Source organism: Dasypus novemcinctus, chromosome 18 (genome assembly GCF_030445035.2).
Source record: "Dasypus novemcinctus isolate mDasNov1 chromosome 18, mDasNov1.1.hap2, whole genome shotgun sequence".
NCBI classification, from domain to species: domain Eukaryota; kingdom Metazoa; phylum Chordata; class Mammalia; order Cingulata; family Dasypodidae; genus Dasypus; species Dasypus novemcinctus.
The window spans coordinates 33,976,880-33,991,676 of record NC_080690.1 but is presented as its reverse complement, the minus strand read 5'-3'; the positions used below and the strand labels follow the sequence as shown (position 1 = coordinate 33,991,676).

The 14,797-nt window shown below is 43.2% G+C and overlaps 1 protein-coding gene across 1 annotated transcript; it reads left to right on the top strand.

Annotated features, from left to right (window-relative positions):
- Positions 1 to 2,079: 2,079 nt before the first annotated feature.
- HERPUD1 (homocysteine inducible ER protein with ubiquitin like domain 1) lies at positions 2,080 to 13,248 on the top strand. Its single transcript, XM_058279988.2, has 8 exons — positions 2,080 to 2,345; positions 5,001 to 5,078; positions 5,164 to 5,238; positions 6,257 to 6,387; positions 9,055 to 9,177; positions 9,719 to 10,069; positions 11,439 to 11,544; positions 12,488 to 13,248. Exons 1-8 carry the CDS (start codon positions 2,181 to 2,183, stop codon positions 12,650 to 12,652), a joined length of 1,194 nt encoding a protein of 397 aa, XP_058135971.1. The 5' UTR covers positions 2,080 to 2,180; the 3' UTR covers positions 12,653 to 13,248.
- Positions 13,249 to 14,797: the final 1,549 nt, after the last annotated feature.

Below are 14,797 nucleotides of genomic sequence, written 5' to 3'. Positions count from 1 at the left end.
TACTGGATTGGGTAATGGTAATCACTAGTGGCTGCTATTATTAGTTTTATTCAAAATCCTACCCATCCTTCAAAGTTCGGCTCAAATTTCATCTCTTCCATCAAATTTTCTGACTCTCACTTCCCTCCTTCCTGCCTCAATGTTATCTCTTGCCTAAGTCCCCCAGAAATGTCTGAGACATTGAGGCTATCTTTTATTTGTGTATTTCTGTACTGTCTTATCACCCCTATGATATTTGGAAAATCTCTAAGAGCAGGGTCATGGCTTGTTTATCTTTCTATTCTTGGAATGTTTGTTGACTTGAATTTAATGTTTTCCTAAATGTGCTATAGACAGAATCACCAAAGTCCTTTAAAAGGAGCTAATTTGTTGGGAGGTAACTCAAGAGGCAATCACAGAAATTGAATTGCCTTTTCCCCAGGGGAAAAAAACACCACCACCACCACACCTTCTTAATCTATTACTGAGTGGAAATGGATGAGCTTTTTCAAGGGGTCTCGGTGCTTATCACCAGCCAGAGGAAACCAGGCTGTGCAGCAGAGTTAATTTCCCAATGAAGCTATCTCCTGCCTGGCTGCCCTTCTAAGGCCTCTGCTTGTTTTATCTGGCTTGCCCCACTGGTCAGCTTCTAGCTAGTAGTAAGACTACTGGCTCATAATTCTTTCCCATCCTGATGTACAAAAAGCAGGACCTGCTACATAAAGTGCAAAATAAAAATGCAGGGTCTTGTGTTCAAAATGTATGGAGAATTTCAAGATGGTGACAGCAGAGCATTGAACCAAGCAAGGGACTTGGTGCAACTGCACAGGTCCCACGCCCATGAAGCCACCTGCGCAGAATAAACCAACCCCAGAGGGAAAGCTTGTGTAGGTCCGTGGTTGAGCGCCTGCTTCCCATGTACAAGGTTTCTGGTTGAATCCCCAGTACCTCCTAAAAAAGCAAAAACAAAAAGAAAAAACCACCAACTCCAGAAAGTAGAGCATGGGGACAATTTACCGCAAAGCACCCCATCACCCCATCACACACGCACACACCGCTTTTATTATAGAGACTTCCGAGAAAGAAGTCATCCCCTCTTCTGTAATATTGAGGTCCACCAACCAGACCAGGCAGCTCCCAGGAAAACATGTCCGCACAGGGTTGGAACAAAATGTGCGGAGCGCAACGCCACTTTTGTTTTTCAAGACTTTTTCCCACGGAGGGGAGGAACGGAGTGACCTTTGTGGAAACGTTTTGGGAAACTGAGGACCCTGCCCCCGTTGCCTCAGCCCGTTTAGAGGAAGCATGTGAGTTTCCTATAGTGATGTGCTTTTTCAGTGGCTTCCAGTATTAACTGGACTGTATCTTGCCTGGCATTCTTAAGTATGGCGTCCCACACTTGCGGGCGTTAACGTTCAAGGCCAAAAGGCCAAAGATAAGTTGGCAACCGCCGCTTGGCTGTCTCCATCCTGTTGGCCACGAGCCCAGACCACTAAATCGGCCCTGCTTCTTCCTTGCCCTTCTAACGTGCATCCGGAGCCTTCCTGGGGCTCGCGGCGGGGGTTCTCCGGGTCATTCTTTGAGCTAAGGCCTAAGAGAGGGAGTTCCAACCTTTCCCGAGTAGCACGGGATGTGGGGCCTCTCGTCCCAGGCCACCAGGAGAAGGGAAAGAGAGGAAGGGGGCCTTGGCGCTTGGAGTCAGAGAAGGGCGGGGGTATTGCTTTGTGAGGAAACAATTTACAGACTGCGAGGCCGGGGTCGGCCAGGAGGGTCCTCCCAAAGCACCTCAGGCGGCCAGAACTGGGGAGCCCGCCGGTCTCCTCTCGGCTGCCCCGCCCCGGCCGCAGCGCACCCAAACATGGCCGCCGAACACGGAAGGCCGGGCCGCGGCCGCCACTGGGGGTGACACAAAGCCGGCGGGTTGCATCAGCCCGCGCCCACGTGCTCAACCCGCCCCTTAGCCGCCCGAAGCCGGGCGCCGATTGGTCCACGCTGCAGCTGTGGCCCCCGCCTCAGCCAATGGGCGGCAGCCACAGAGCGTTCCGTCCGCCGAGCCCGGACGCCGTGTGCCTATAAAAGCCGCCTGAAGCGGGGGCGCACGCGCCCCAGAGACGTGAACCGTCGTTGAGGAGGTTGTTGAGCGGCTGTAGCGCCGCCTCCTTGGCATCCCGGACCGCAGCCGAGCCCACAGTGCAGCTGACATGGAGCGGGAGCCCCAGCCCGAACCCGAGCCCGAGCCCGAGCCCGTCACGCTCCTGGTGAAGAGCCCCAACCAGCGCCACCGGGACCTGGAGCTGAGCGGTGACCGCAGCTGGAGTGTTGGCCGCCTCAAGGCCCACCTGAGCCGCGTCTACCCCGAGCGCCCGGTGAGAGGGGCCCCCGACTCAACCCCCCTGCCCTCCTCGCGCCCCTCCAGGGATGCCATGGCCGCCGCCCCGGGCGCCCGCAGTCCCCTGACGGCGTCTTCGCCTGGTCGCCTCCCCCAAGGCTGTGGCCTCCCCGCTTCCGAACCCGACGGCCCCGGAGGCGCGCTTTCCCTGTGCCCAGTGCCCGTCGCCTCGTCCTGGCCGCCATCACCTCGCCTTCCCGACGGGCTGCCGTCCCTGGTCACCTCGCTTCCCCAAACCCCCAGAGGCTGTCGCACGCCTGCCCCATCTGCCCAGCTTCCTTCCCCGTCGCCCCAGAGCTGGGTTCCGCCCTTAGCCAAGCCGCTGAAACGGCACTTTGACCTTGGGTGAGCCATTTCCCCCTCCAGGCCTCAGGTCCCCCCAAACCACAGGGTGGCTAGGTGTCCCTAGTTAGGATTGCATCCCGTGAGTAGAAACTAGTTAAAAAGAAAAAAAGGAAAATGCTGTGAAAGGAGCCTCTCAGGGCTAGCAGGAGAGGTCAGGTGCCACCCCGGGCCAGTGGGTGAAGAAACGCGGCGTGCACCCAGGCACGGCGGACTTAAGGTCCCACACCCAGGAAGAGGACGTGGCTCTTGTCCTCCGCGTCCACCTTCCGCCCCTCCCTGTCTGCCGGACGCCACAGCCTTTGCTCAGTCCCAGCGGGGAGCCCCGGGCACGTTCTGGTACAGAGCGAGCTAGGCGGGAAAGAGGGGAACGGGGTCTCCCCAAGTCAGGGTTTTAGACTTTGGCCCCGTAGTTAGGGAGACTTCCTTGCTTTCGTTTTGGGTGACACATCTGTCGACATCAGTCTTAGCCCCGCCCCGGCTGCCCTCCCCGCCCCGGGACGGAGGCCAGGAGCCGGACGCTGCTGTATTTACTTAATGCCCTGAAATTATGTAAGTGTCAGCCTTGTGCCTTATTGCCCACATTCGTAATTCTCGATCAAACAGCAGAGGCCATCAGGGCAGGAAAAGACTGTCAGCTCTTTCATTCTTAATGCGAAGAGTTCCAGTGCGCAGTAGCTCGGGTGCCAGGGCCTTTTTGTTCCATTTTGTCAAGCATGCAGAAGTGAATTTTCCTTCCGAGTTGTTATTTTGAAATTCGCCTGTTTATTTAATAAACTTCCATTCCAATACCCTTTAGGCACTATTTGGAAATTACCAAGAAATCAGGTGGGTCTTTTACTGTGAGAATGGCTATGAGGGACACAAAGTGGTGGAGCAAGCATAGTCTTTTGTTACATCATTTGGTAAAAGTCAGTGTTTGGAGGTGATTTTTCCTTGAGGGCTTCTTTGGGCTGGAAACACTCATATTTTGTTGAGTCTGAAGACCCAAGGTTGTAAATAAAAATTCTCTCAATTGTGTTGAAAGTTAATATGGCTGTAGCACATTCTTCACTTGTTTTCTGCAGTATAAAATGGTACAATGAGAAGCCATACGTTATAAAAGCGATTTGCTTAAGATAATTAATTTTTTCCAGATCAGCCTTTTGGGTAAAGACATAGTGGCAATTCAGGCCTTTCAAAGAGAAAGCAGTTCGAATCCACAGGCAGCTGTTGGGAATGTGTTGTGATTTTCAACCCTTTTCTAGTGGTGGACCCACTTTTACGAGTGTTTTCCAAATTCTTGTATATAGCATTTACTTATAAAATGAAACAATGGTGAACACAGATCCAATATATTTTTCTATTTTGTTTTAGTTGCACAATGTAAAAAAAAAATCTGATTTATGCAGATAAGTAGAGACAGTTTTTATTGTTTTGTTTGTTTTAAAGAGCTTGCTTTATAATCACAGGAATCACATGCTACTTGGCAAGAACAGGTCGATTCCAAGTTTTGCATAATCGTTTGTTCTGGCCAGAGTACATTGACAAGTTGGTGATCTCTCTAGTGTACTGTGTTTAGTACATGTTGTTGGAGGCCATTGTTCTAAACAACAGTTTTAAAGGAGTTAAAAATAGATTAAAAAATTGATCTTAAAAGTCAAATTTTTGTATAAAAGTGCTTTGAAATCCCTATAGTTTTAAAATCATGGGTATGAAGGAGAGGAGTTGGAACCTGACTCCTCAGCCTCAGGTACCCTTGGACAAGTCAGGTTCTCAGAGTTCCGCCATTAAAATAGGGATACTAAATCTATGGGGCCATCGGGTGAGCTCTGTTCTGTAAACTGCATTTGTAGGTAAAAGCCTCTTTGAAGGCTTAAATTTAGAATGGCTTCATGTTATCCGGGGTGCAATTCTAGGAGGTTTTGGTAAAGAAATCCTTTGGGAGTACTTGTGTTTTCTCTGACACAAACCAGGTTTTGTTGGCTGTAGGAGCCCCAAATACATTTTTTGCTTTCAGTGGGAGAAAGCAGTTTCTGTGGGACCAGGAAGGCAAGTAGCTTGCTGTAGGTTTTATGGACTGGAGATAAGTTGCTTTCTTAAATTTCTTTGTACATTAGAGATCAGTTTCAAGTTAAGCACTTTCTAAATAAAAAGTTTTGTATATGGGCCTTTGGAAAAAAAATGTTTTTCTGTGATGTTGGGGGCAAACACACATGATAAAAATTAGTTGTATAAATAGTTTCTTCTGTGTTTGGGAACTTGTTGGGACTAAATGCTGATCTGTTTTACTCTTCTTTCCCATGATAAGTGTCCAGAGGACCAGAGGTTAATTTATTCTGGGAAGCTGTTGTTGGATCACCAGTGTCTCAGGGACTTGCTCCCAAAGGTACATCACTTAAACGTTAACTTTTGAAGGTTAAGCATTTACCAGCTTACGTTCAGGTCCTAAAGTACCTCCTTCCTACTTTTAGCAGGAAAAACGGCATGTTCTGCATCTGGTGTGCAATGTGAAGAGTCCTTCAAAAGTGCCTGAAACCAGTACTCAGGTATGTGTGCTTTTTCATGGTCAGAACAATCTGTGTCCTGCAGATTCTCAAAGTAGAAATACACGAGTTTGGATAAAATGCTGAAGAGAGATTTTATGGCTTTTTTTTTTTTTTTTTTAAACAGGTAATTTTTTGTTTTCTCTCCAGTGCTTATCAGGAATTAGAAACTGTGTTACCAGTACAAGTGAGATTTTACTGTGATGAGAGTAGACTATCCCATTAGCTTTGTGGATAAGTCGAGTTCTACATCACACTATCTTCTGGAGTATGATTTGACCTAAAATTACTGAATCTGGATCACTGAACTGGCAAGACACTTCAAAATGTATTTTATTGAATGAGCACATAAAAAAGTTCAAGAAACTTTAAATTTTTGTAAAGGGTGTAAAGGTGTACATGTTTCCTTTGGAAATTTTTATTGTGATTATTTATTGAGTTGGGTAGGAAAAGGCCACAATCTTTATCAGGTGATATCTACAGATATATATGTTTGGCAGTCAAAATCATTTATTTCTCATATTACAATGTTTATTCAAAAATACAGTATTAATATTTTAGCGTAGTGATGTACTCTAAATTTGTATTACAGCTTTATTTACTTAAAAAATATGAACGTAGCATAGGAAATTCCCTTTCTTTAAGTTGCTGGTTGGATTGTATTTATAAATCTTGTTGGTCAAATAATTTCCTGAATTAGTAAATTTAGCACCTATTAGATATAGAGAGCATTATCAGGAAGCTTTCTTACCAACTGATGTCCCTGAAAAAAATGTAATGAAACTACAGCATAGTTACTCTAGGAAAAAATATGGATTTTCTAGGGTCCATATATCAAAAAAAATTGTGTTGAGTGAATTTTGGAATATTTATTACATAACATTGCATCTATTTAATGTTGTCAACTTCAGAGATCAAGGAAGGGGAATATAAGCCATTCACAGCAAAATAATCCTTTTAGTTTGATTTCAGGCAGTTGCATCAGATCCTTTGTTCTGATGTTCATGCTGTACTTATTTAGGTTGCTGAATCCACAGAACAGCCCTCTGGACTTAACCAGGGACAGTATCCTGGTGATTCCTCAAGTGATGGTTTAAGGCAAAGAGAAGTTCTTCACAACCTTCCTCCCTCTGGATGGGAGAACATCTCTAGGTGAGTATTATAATAACTAGGGTTATATAACATAAATGTGCATTGATATAGGAGTACGATGTGTTTACAGCCATGGAACTTTTTTTTTTCCTTAAGATTTATTTATTTCTCTCCCTCCCTCCCTCCCCACCCCCCCCCCCCCCATTGTCTATTCTCTGTGTCCATTCGCTGTGTGCTCATCTGTGTCCACTTGTATTCTCATCAGGTGGCCCTGGGGATCTGTCTCTTTTTGTTGCATCATCTTGCTGTGTCAGTTCTCCATGTGTGGCACCACTCCTAGGTGGGCTGCAGTTTTGCATGGGATGGCTTTCCTTGCACCAGGGCCACTCCTGCAGAGGGGACACCCTTTATGCGGGGGCATCCCGGTATGGGCTGGCTCCTTGAGAGTAGCAGCACTCTGTGGGGGCCAGCTCACCACACGAGCCAGGAGGGCCCTAGATATCAAACCCTTGGACGTCTTATATGGTAGGTGGACGCTCAATCTGTTGAGCTACATCCACTTCCCTGGAACGTTAAAATGTACAAAATTTTGCTTTATAAAGGGCTTTAAAAATCTCTTACGTATTTAACTTTTCTTTATATTCCGCCTTTTAAGACCAGACAAAGTGGGAGAGATGTATTGAAAATCATTTTCCCCTTCTGCATGGCTGTGCTTTCCCTTGTGCTGACCTTTTGATTGCCCTTATGATAGGGAATTAGTTTGCTGCAGGAAAAAAAAAACACAAAAAAAACTCTGGGAAGCATTAGGCAGCTGTTTTGCTAAGTGGCTTCGTGCTTTGTTTATCCTCATGATGGGTGACAAACAGTGAAGAGACTGTTAAAAGTGCTCTGCCAACACCTGTATTATTGATAGTAGGGGTAAAAAGGACATTTCTTAGTGCAGTTAGAGCTTTTCTAAAGAAAAGAGCAAAAGGTCAAGTGACTAAACACTCTGATGTTTGGATTTTATAGCTCTTAGAACACCTTATTATGAAAGTTTCTATGGCAAAAATAATTTGTTAACTACAAATTTGAAATGCTGTGCTTCTCCCAATTCCTCTGTCCCCCTTTCTTAATAGCTTTGTATTTGATTTTTGATAAAGCCAGGTGTTTGAGGAATGATGAGGTTTTTTTCCTTAATGGAAATTTCAGATATACACAAAAGTAGAGGAAACTATATAATGAATCCCCCATAGCTCTCTCTATATATAATATCCAGTAATCATTTAGATTTTTCCATACTTGCTTCATCTATTCCCTGCTTCCTTTTTTTTTTCTTTTTATTTAAAAGTAACTCTTAGCCATCATGTCATTTCACCCTTACATATTTTAGTCTATAACTGTTAAAAAAAATTTTTATCTCACATATCTACATTACCATCATCATCAGATTTAGCAAAGTTAATAAAAGTTCTATGTTATCCCATTTCCATGCACCGTAGCTTTTTTAAATGATCAAAAAACATCATACCAAGACCTGTTTGTATTGGAGTATTATTTTAGAAATATTCTATGGAATTTGATTAAAAGACTATCAGCATATAAATTGGATTGTTAGGTACTTTATTGGATAGAAAAACTTAAAACAAACTCCTTTATTCTGCTTTCCAGCCTGAGAATTGAAGCCCAGATCTGACAATATGAATTTCATCATACCAAAACTAGTTGATTTTGTTCAACAACTATTTATTGAGCAGCCAATGCATGTAACTTTGCTGAGGATACATGCTGACCTGCAGGAGTGACCACATAACCAACTCCTGATCTTCCCACAATCCTGTTATAAGTTCAATTTTGTGGTATGCTGCCAAAGCAATTCTCAGTGTAAAGTGACTCCCACATGCCTTGTCTTTGGCGGTTTAAGGCTATATTGCATGACAGAATAAATGTGAATTTGGTGGCAAACAAACCAAGTCTGAAATCCAGCTGTCCTGCTGCTTACTAGCTCACTGACCTTGTGCAAATCCCTCATCTTCTCTGAGCTATACTCGGGCTCCTTCTCTATAAAGTGGGGGGTGAGAGCCCTCCCCCCTCCCAAGGTTGTTGGGAATATAGTGAGATCACAGATATGAGGGCGCCTACCCTGTCAGGGTGCCAAGTGGTCAGTAAGCAGCACAGGCGATTTGCCATGCACACAGTACTCTGCTTCCAGTATAGATTCATATCTAGGGCCAGGGCAGAAGTGGATAGTGGTGGGGAGGAATTTCCTTCAGGAAAGGTTTTGGGGAAAATGTAGCTTTTGATTTGCTCTCTAAAGGATCAACAGTGGATTTGGACCTGTGGTGACACTCAGCAAGGAAAAAAATGGGGGTGTGCGTCCAGTTAACCTGAAAAGGTCCAGCTTATTTATCTGAGCACAAAAAAGGCAGCAGTTCCCCCTGTTGATGACATAATGAGAACCCAATGCTGGTCAAGGGGGCTCTTGTTTTCCTGTGAGGTCTGCGCCATGATAAAGCTTTTTCAGTCAGCACTTTCTATGCTTGCATTACACAGGAGCATCATACAGTAATCTACCAGGTAAACTGCCATAAAGTCCATTCTTCTCTTTTCGTAATAGGCCCGTGACATCTCTTTTACAATTTATTTTGTCTCTTTGATTTGAATTTCTGGTTATAATTTAAACTTTTCATTTATTCATTCATACTAAACTCAAAATGATCTTTTTTTTTTTTTTTAATCTTTGTATAGGCCCGAAGCTGCCCAGCAGACGTTCCAGGGCCTGGGGGCTGGTTTCTCTGGCTACACAACCTATGGGTGGCTGCAACTCTCCTGGTTCCAGCAGATATATGCGCGGCAGTACTACATGCAGTAGTAAGTCGTTCCCCACCGTGGGGGAATTGTGGGGGCTCCTGGGAGTTGAGAGAAATCCCATCCATGTTACCTGTGAAGTTCTGGCTAGAGAGATGAGTGTATTTTCATTACTTTTTACACCTCCTCCTTCTATCCAGTTCTGTGGGAAGACTGAGTTTAAATTATAGCTGATACCTGATTTGTGTATTGCTGCAGGGGTGCTTGCGCCTGACAGAGTCTGATGACTTTATTTAGACTATGTTGCTTCTTTTCCATTTGTTGGTATCTTGAAGGTTTTCTGAAAATTTTAATTTGCTACTGCACCATACTTTTATAGTGGTCTTGATGTTTGACTCCCAGTGAAATTTTACTAAGTGCCTTCTCTGAGGGACAGAAGAGGCATTAATAGATATGACTGTTAACGGTTCTTTACTAAGTTAAAAATCAAGTGATATATGTACCTACTTAGAATTTTTAACATAAAAAACCCCCAGGTAAATAAGATTATGAGAGCCACTGTCTTTACTGCTTTGCTCCTAACAGTTTCTGCCTTTTATTTCAGTTTAGCAGCCACTGCTGCATCGGGGGCTTTTGTCCCATCACCAAGTGCACAAGAGATACCTGTGGTCTCTGCACCTGCTCCAACCCCTATTCCTAACCAGTTTCCAGCTGAAAACCAGCCAGCCAATCAGAATGCTCCTCCTCAAGTGGTTGTTAATCCTGGAGCCAATCAAAATTTGCGGATGAATGCACAAGGAGGCCCTATTGTGGAAGAAGACGATGAGATAAATCGAGACTGGTTGGATTGGACCTATTCAGCAGCTACGTTTTCTGTTTTTCTCAGTATCCTGTATTTCTACTCCTCCCTGAGCAGATTCCTCATGGTCATGGGGGCCACAGTTGTCATGTACCTGTAAGCAGATAATTTCTCTTTCCTTTTTTCCTTTACTATAAATTACAATATGTGGTGATTTAAACCAAAAAGAAGATTTTGTTTTTTGAGCAGTCTCGATCATTATCTAAGAATATGTATTTAAATAGTATGTCTTTCTGGCACTTGCAACACAAGAAATTCACGTCTTAGTTGTATATTGCCAAGAGTGTGTTAATCTGTGTTAATGCAAAAAGGAACATTCTCTTCTTTTCCTCTGGATAAGGTACCTACCAGGCTAATGAACCACAATATAGTCTGACTAAGTTATGGAAAGTAAAAGTCGGTTTGTTTTGAATAAGAACGCATTTGCTTTTATCAGGCTACAGCCACCTTCCAAGACAAAGGTCAGGCACTGACCTGTTAGCATAGTCCCAAAGGGCCAGGGAACCTTTACAGACCTGACCTTTGGTTTTTTCCCTGGCCTGGAATAGTGGTTCTCAATTAGGGGTAGTTTCACCTGCCTCGCCCCCACCCAAGGGCACTTCTGGCAATCTCAGAAGACACTCTTGGTTGTCACCGCTGGGGAGGTAGTCCTACTGGCATCTAGTGGGTAGAGGCCAGGGATGCTCCTTCACATCCTCAGTGCACAGGACAGCCCCCATAATAATCATCTTACCCAAAACATCAATAGTGCCAAGGTCAAGAAACACTGGCCTTAAGTGATGGGTTCTTGTCTGTAGTTGAAATGGAAAGAAGAGGCTTTTTTTTTTTCCTCTATAGTAAAAATGAATTTTTATTTTAGTTTTTAAACATCTTTTAAAAAGTAGAGAATAATGTAACAAACACTCATATCTGGAAATAATTATTGTTAGTATTTTGCCATATTTGCTTCAATACTTGAATTTAAAGGGATTCTCCAAGTAAAAACTTTCAGTCATTTCTTTCTACAGTCTTTAGAACCATGTATTTCAGCAACCAAAAGCAGGTCTTTATACAATATGTGGTATATTATAATTGCAGCTTAGATTGTGTGTGTGCATATAGTTTGTTTTTTTGTGTGTATGGGGGTTTCACCCCATCTGTTCAGGTTTACAAATGTAAGGTTTAGTTCAGATAAGCAAGTGTTTCTTGAGCACCTACTGGGTGCCAGGTGTTATTTATGTTGTTGGACATACAGTGATGAATAAAAACAGTCCCTGCCTTCGAGGACCTAACAGGCCAGTGAGTAGGTCTAGAATGCAACAGATTGTTCCTGCACATGACCTTGCTGTGAGCATCTGATGAGGGTGCTGCTGTGACTAGAGGAGAAGAGGAAGTGGGACCTTTTTAAATTGAGAGAACCCTTAAAATCTTGAGCAAATCTCAGCGTACATTAATGAAGATGGACTTTTATGTGCTTTCTTTAAAGGCATCATGTTGGGTGGTTTCCATTTAGACAGAGGCCGGTTCAGAACTTCCTGAATGAAGGTCCTCCTCATGAAGCTGTAAATCAGGACCCCAATAACAACTTACAGGTATGGAACCCCTTGAAGCCCTGGTGTGCTGGACAGGAAGTACTAAGTTCTGGTTCCTTCACAGTTAGGTCTCTAGCCTCATGGTACCAATTTATTAGGCTAAATATTTCATGATTTTTTTTTTTTTTCCTGCTTTTCTTCGAGCAGCAGCTATTTGATCAGCATTGAATGTGCTGTAAAATCCAGCAGGTATTTTTGTCATGTGGCAGTTTGCTTTTTGGCATATGTAAACAATGCTTTTTAAAATAGTATGTCTTTCTGGCACTTGCAGTGCAAGGAATTCACTATTTTAAGTGTAAGATGATCTGCGGCAATATGTTATACCATGGAAACTGCTAATGAGTAGTTATTCTAATTAAGGATTAGAGTATAAGGAAGTCTCCTGGAAGTAAACTTCCTGGAAAATAACACACAGAAATAGAATTTTTAGGGACTCGCTCGCAGATCGCGCGTAAGCCCGCGCGCCCTGGCTCCCTCGCTTCTGCCAATAAAGCTGTCTACTTCTCCGGAAAAAAAAAAAAAGAATTTTTATAAGGCAGATTAATGCATAATCTTGAAGGATGTTCTTTTCTAATATAACTTATCACCCTTGTTCCATTCTTGGGTTTCTTAACTCAGAACACTGCCAAAATGAGAAGAATAGCCACATTACTGAAGTGGCTCATTTAATTATTAACTTAATAATAGTTGAAGATCAAGTTATTTCCTTTGCTCTGTTACTTGCTGCCAGAAATGTTCATAACCATGAAAATGTCACCAACACAGTTGTGCTGTGGGAGCATCTGAAAGAGTCCCATCTAACCTCGGACTTCATTTCCTGGGCCCTGCCTGCCTGCTTCTCATATGGGGGCAGGAGGCCAGAGATTTACTCTGTCCTGTGCTAGCATTATCTGGTGTTCATCACAGCCCTAATTGTTTTCTTATTTTATTTTGTTAACTCTAGGAAGATGCTGGTGCTGAAACTGAAGACCCCGACCACCTCCCTCCAGACAGGGTTGTACTAGAGGGAGAACAATCCAGCCCTTCATTTGTGAGCACAGCATGGCTTGTCTTCAAGACTTTCTTTGCCTCTCTCCTTCCAGAAGGCCCCCCAGCCATAGCAAACTGACGGTGTTTGCTCTCCGGCTGCTAAGGGCTTTGACAGACATGGACTGGGTCCTCTTACACCAGTTAGATTTTCTCACCTGGACACGGCAATGACACGGAATTATTAAAAGAACCAACAAGGATGATGATATGCTTTTGTGATAAAGCAAAAGCAGAAAGTAGGACGTGAAGCCGTGATACAAATTGAACAAAAAATGCCCAAGGCTTCTCATGTCTTTATTCTGAAGAGCTTTAATATATACTGTATGTAGTTTAATAAGCATTGTAAGTAGAAGGCCTTGTGTCGCATGTTTATGCCTGGGGAACTTTTCCAGATGTGTGTGTCTGCATGTGTGTTGTACATAGATGTCATAGAGGCAGAAATGGTTCTGCTGGTACGATTTGATTCCTGTTGGAATGTTTAAATTACACTAAGTGTACTACTTTATATAATCAATGAAATTGCTAGATATGTTTTAGCAGGACTTTTCTAGGAAAGACTTATGTATAATTGCTTTTTAAAATGCAATGCTTTACTTTAAACTGAGGAGAACTTTGCAGAGGTGAAAACCTTTGCTGGGTTTTCTGTTCAATAAAGTTTTAGTATGAATGACCCTGGCAGAGACTCCTGTCATCTCAACAGTTTTCTCTGTGTCCATTGTTGCTGGATGGGCAGCAGTTGAGTTGCTGGTTTTTAAGTAATTTGAATCTCTAACTTCTCTTTATGAAAGGACTGTTTGTACCAAAGAAGAATGATAAGGTAAGGCCATGAAGGTTTTACTTTACTAAGACTACACCTGGGTTTGCCCCCATTTCTTGATTCAAACTGGACTGGTTCATGGAATTAACCATCCGAGTTAAATGCTCCAAATTCAAACACAGTAGTATTCAGTATCTTCCACCTTTATAATTCTGCATTTCATTTCATGGTCAGATGTCATGCGTTGGTACGCTGAGCTTTTGTGATTTAGATAGATAGATAGATATTTTAAGTATTAAGCTTGCGACTTTAACCTACTTAAAAGTAAAGTTCTATGTATTTTTCATGTACAAAATGTTACGGGGTAGAATGCTGGGGGCCTCATCTTTGTTGGTTTTGGCAAAGTAAATCAGCTTTTTGTATCATGGTTGGGATCATTTAATTCTTGCTGGAAGCATCATTTACATAAAATCAACATCTGTTGAACAATTCATGATAATATGCTGGATAGATATAAAAGGCATTTTATGTATGGTTTTGTTTTAAAAAGCCAAGTATGATAATTATGTAGGGAGTTCAATGGCAAAAAGTTTCAGATAAACAGTGTACCGCCAAAAGAGAATAACTCTCAGAGAGCCGTGCTTATTAACAAGTTGTGTAGACAATGTTTGTGTAAGAAGGAATGTCTCAAGACTAGAGTGTATAGAGACTTAGGAATGAAGAGATGGGTCTGAAGTGATGGAAATAATGAGAAAATGGAGAGAAGGGCACCGCAAGACCAAAAGTGCTGAGATGGGACGTGCCCCTCCTGCCAAAAAGCTGGGCTCTATGTGTTGGCAGTTAAGTCTGGGTGATTTATGAAAGCAGTCATTAAGAATTCATATTGAGGCCTTTCTAAAGTCGTGAGTGGAAAGCCTGTTGGCTCCTCAGAGGATGTGGCATCACCACTTGACCAGGGCCCTGAAGCCCTGGGCAGCTGGCAATGCTGGTCTTCTGTGGCGTCAGGTTACAGTGATTAAACTCCGGTTCCTTGGGACCAAAATAGTTTGAGGAAATTGATGACAGTTCAGACTGGCCCAGGCTCCACTAGGGCAAATGGGGAGTCTGCAGGCAACAGATGAGGCTTAACATGACTGACAGGTGGGGGGCATGGCAGAAATGTCAGTGCTACCACAGTGGTTACTAAATGTAGTATCCTATTGGGCTTAATGTTATCCTTAATAATATTAATATACTATTATTAATCTTTAAGAAAACATTGGTTTAGGTTCTCACTATTATAAAGTTAAAAATAAATAGCTCAGACAACCAAATATCTCCCAAATTTCAGCTTGGGCCCTGATAGCTACTTAAGTTTGCATTTTTTCAAGGTGTGTTTCTTGAATGTGAGTTCTGTAGGAGAAACACCCCAAAACTGAGCTCCCTGGTCAAGCAAATTTTGGAAACCTGGGGTTGAGAAGTATTCAT

Coding starts and splice junctions, on each gene's coding strand:
- HERPUD1 (XM_058279988.2), top strand. CDS start 2,181: ATGGAGCGGGAGCCCCAGCCCGAACCCGAGCCCGAGCCCGAGCCCGTC. Junction 5,239..6,256: donor TGCCTGAAACCAGTACTCAG/GTATGTGTGCTT, acceptor GTACTTATTTAG/GTTGCTGAATCCACAGAACA. Junction 10,070..11,438: donor GCCACAGTTGTCATGTACCT/GTAAGCAGATAA, acceptor CTTTCTTTAAAG/GCATCATGTTGGGTGGTTTC.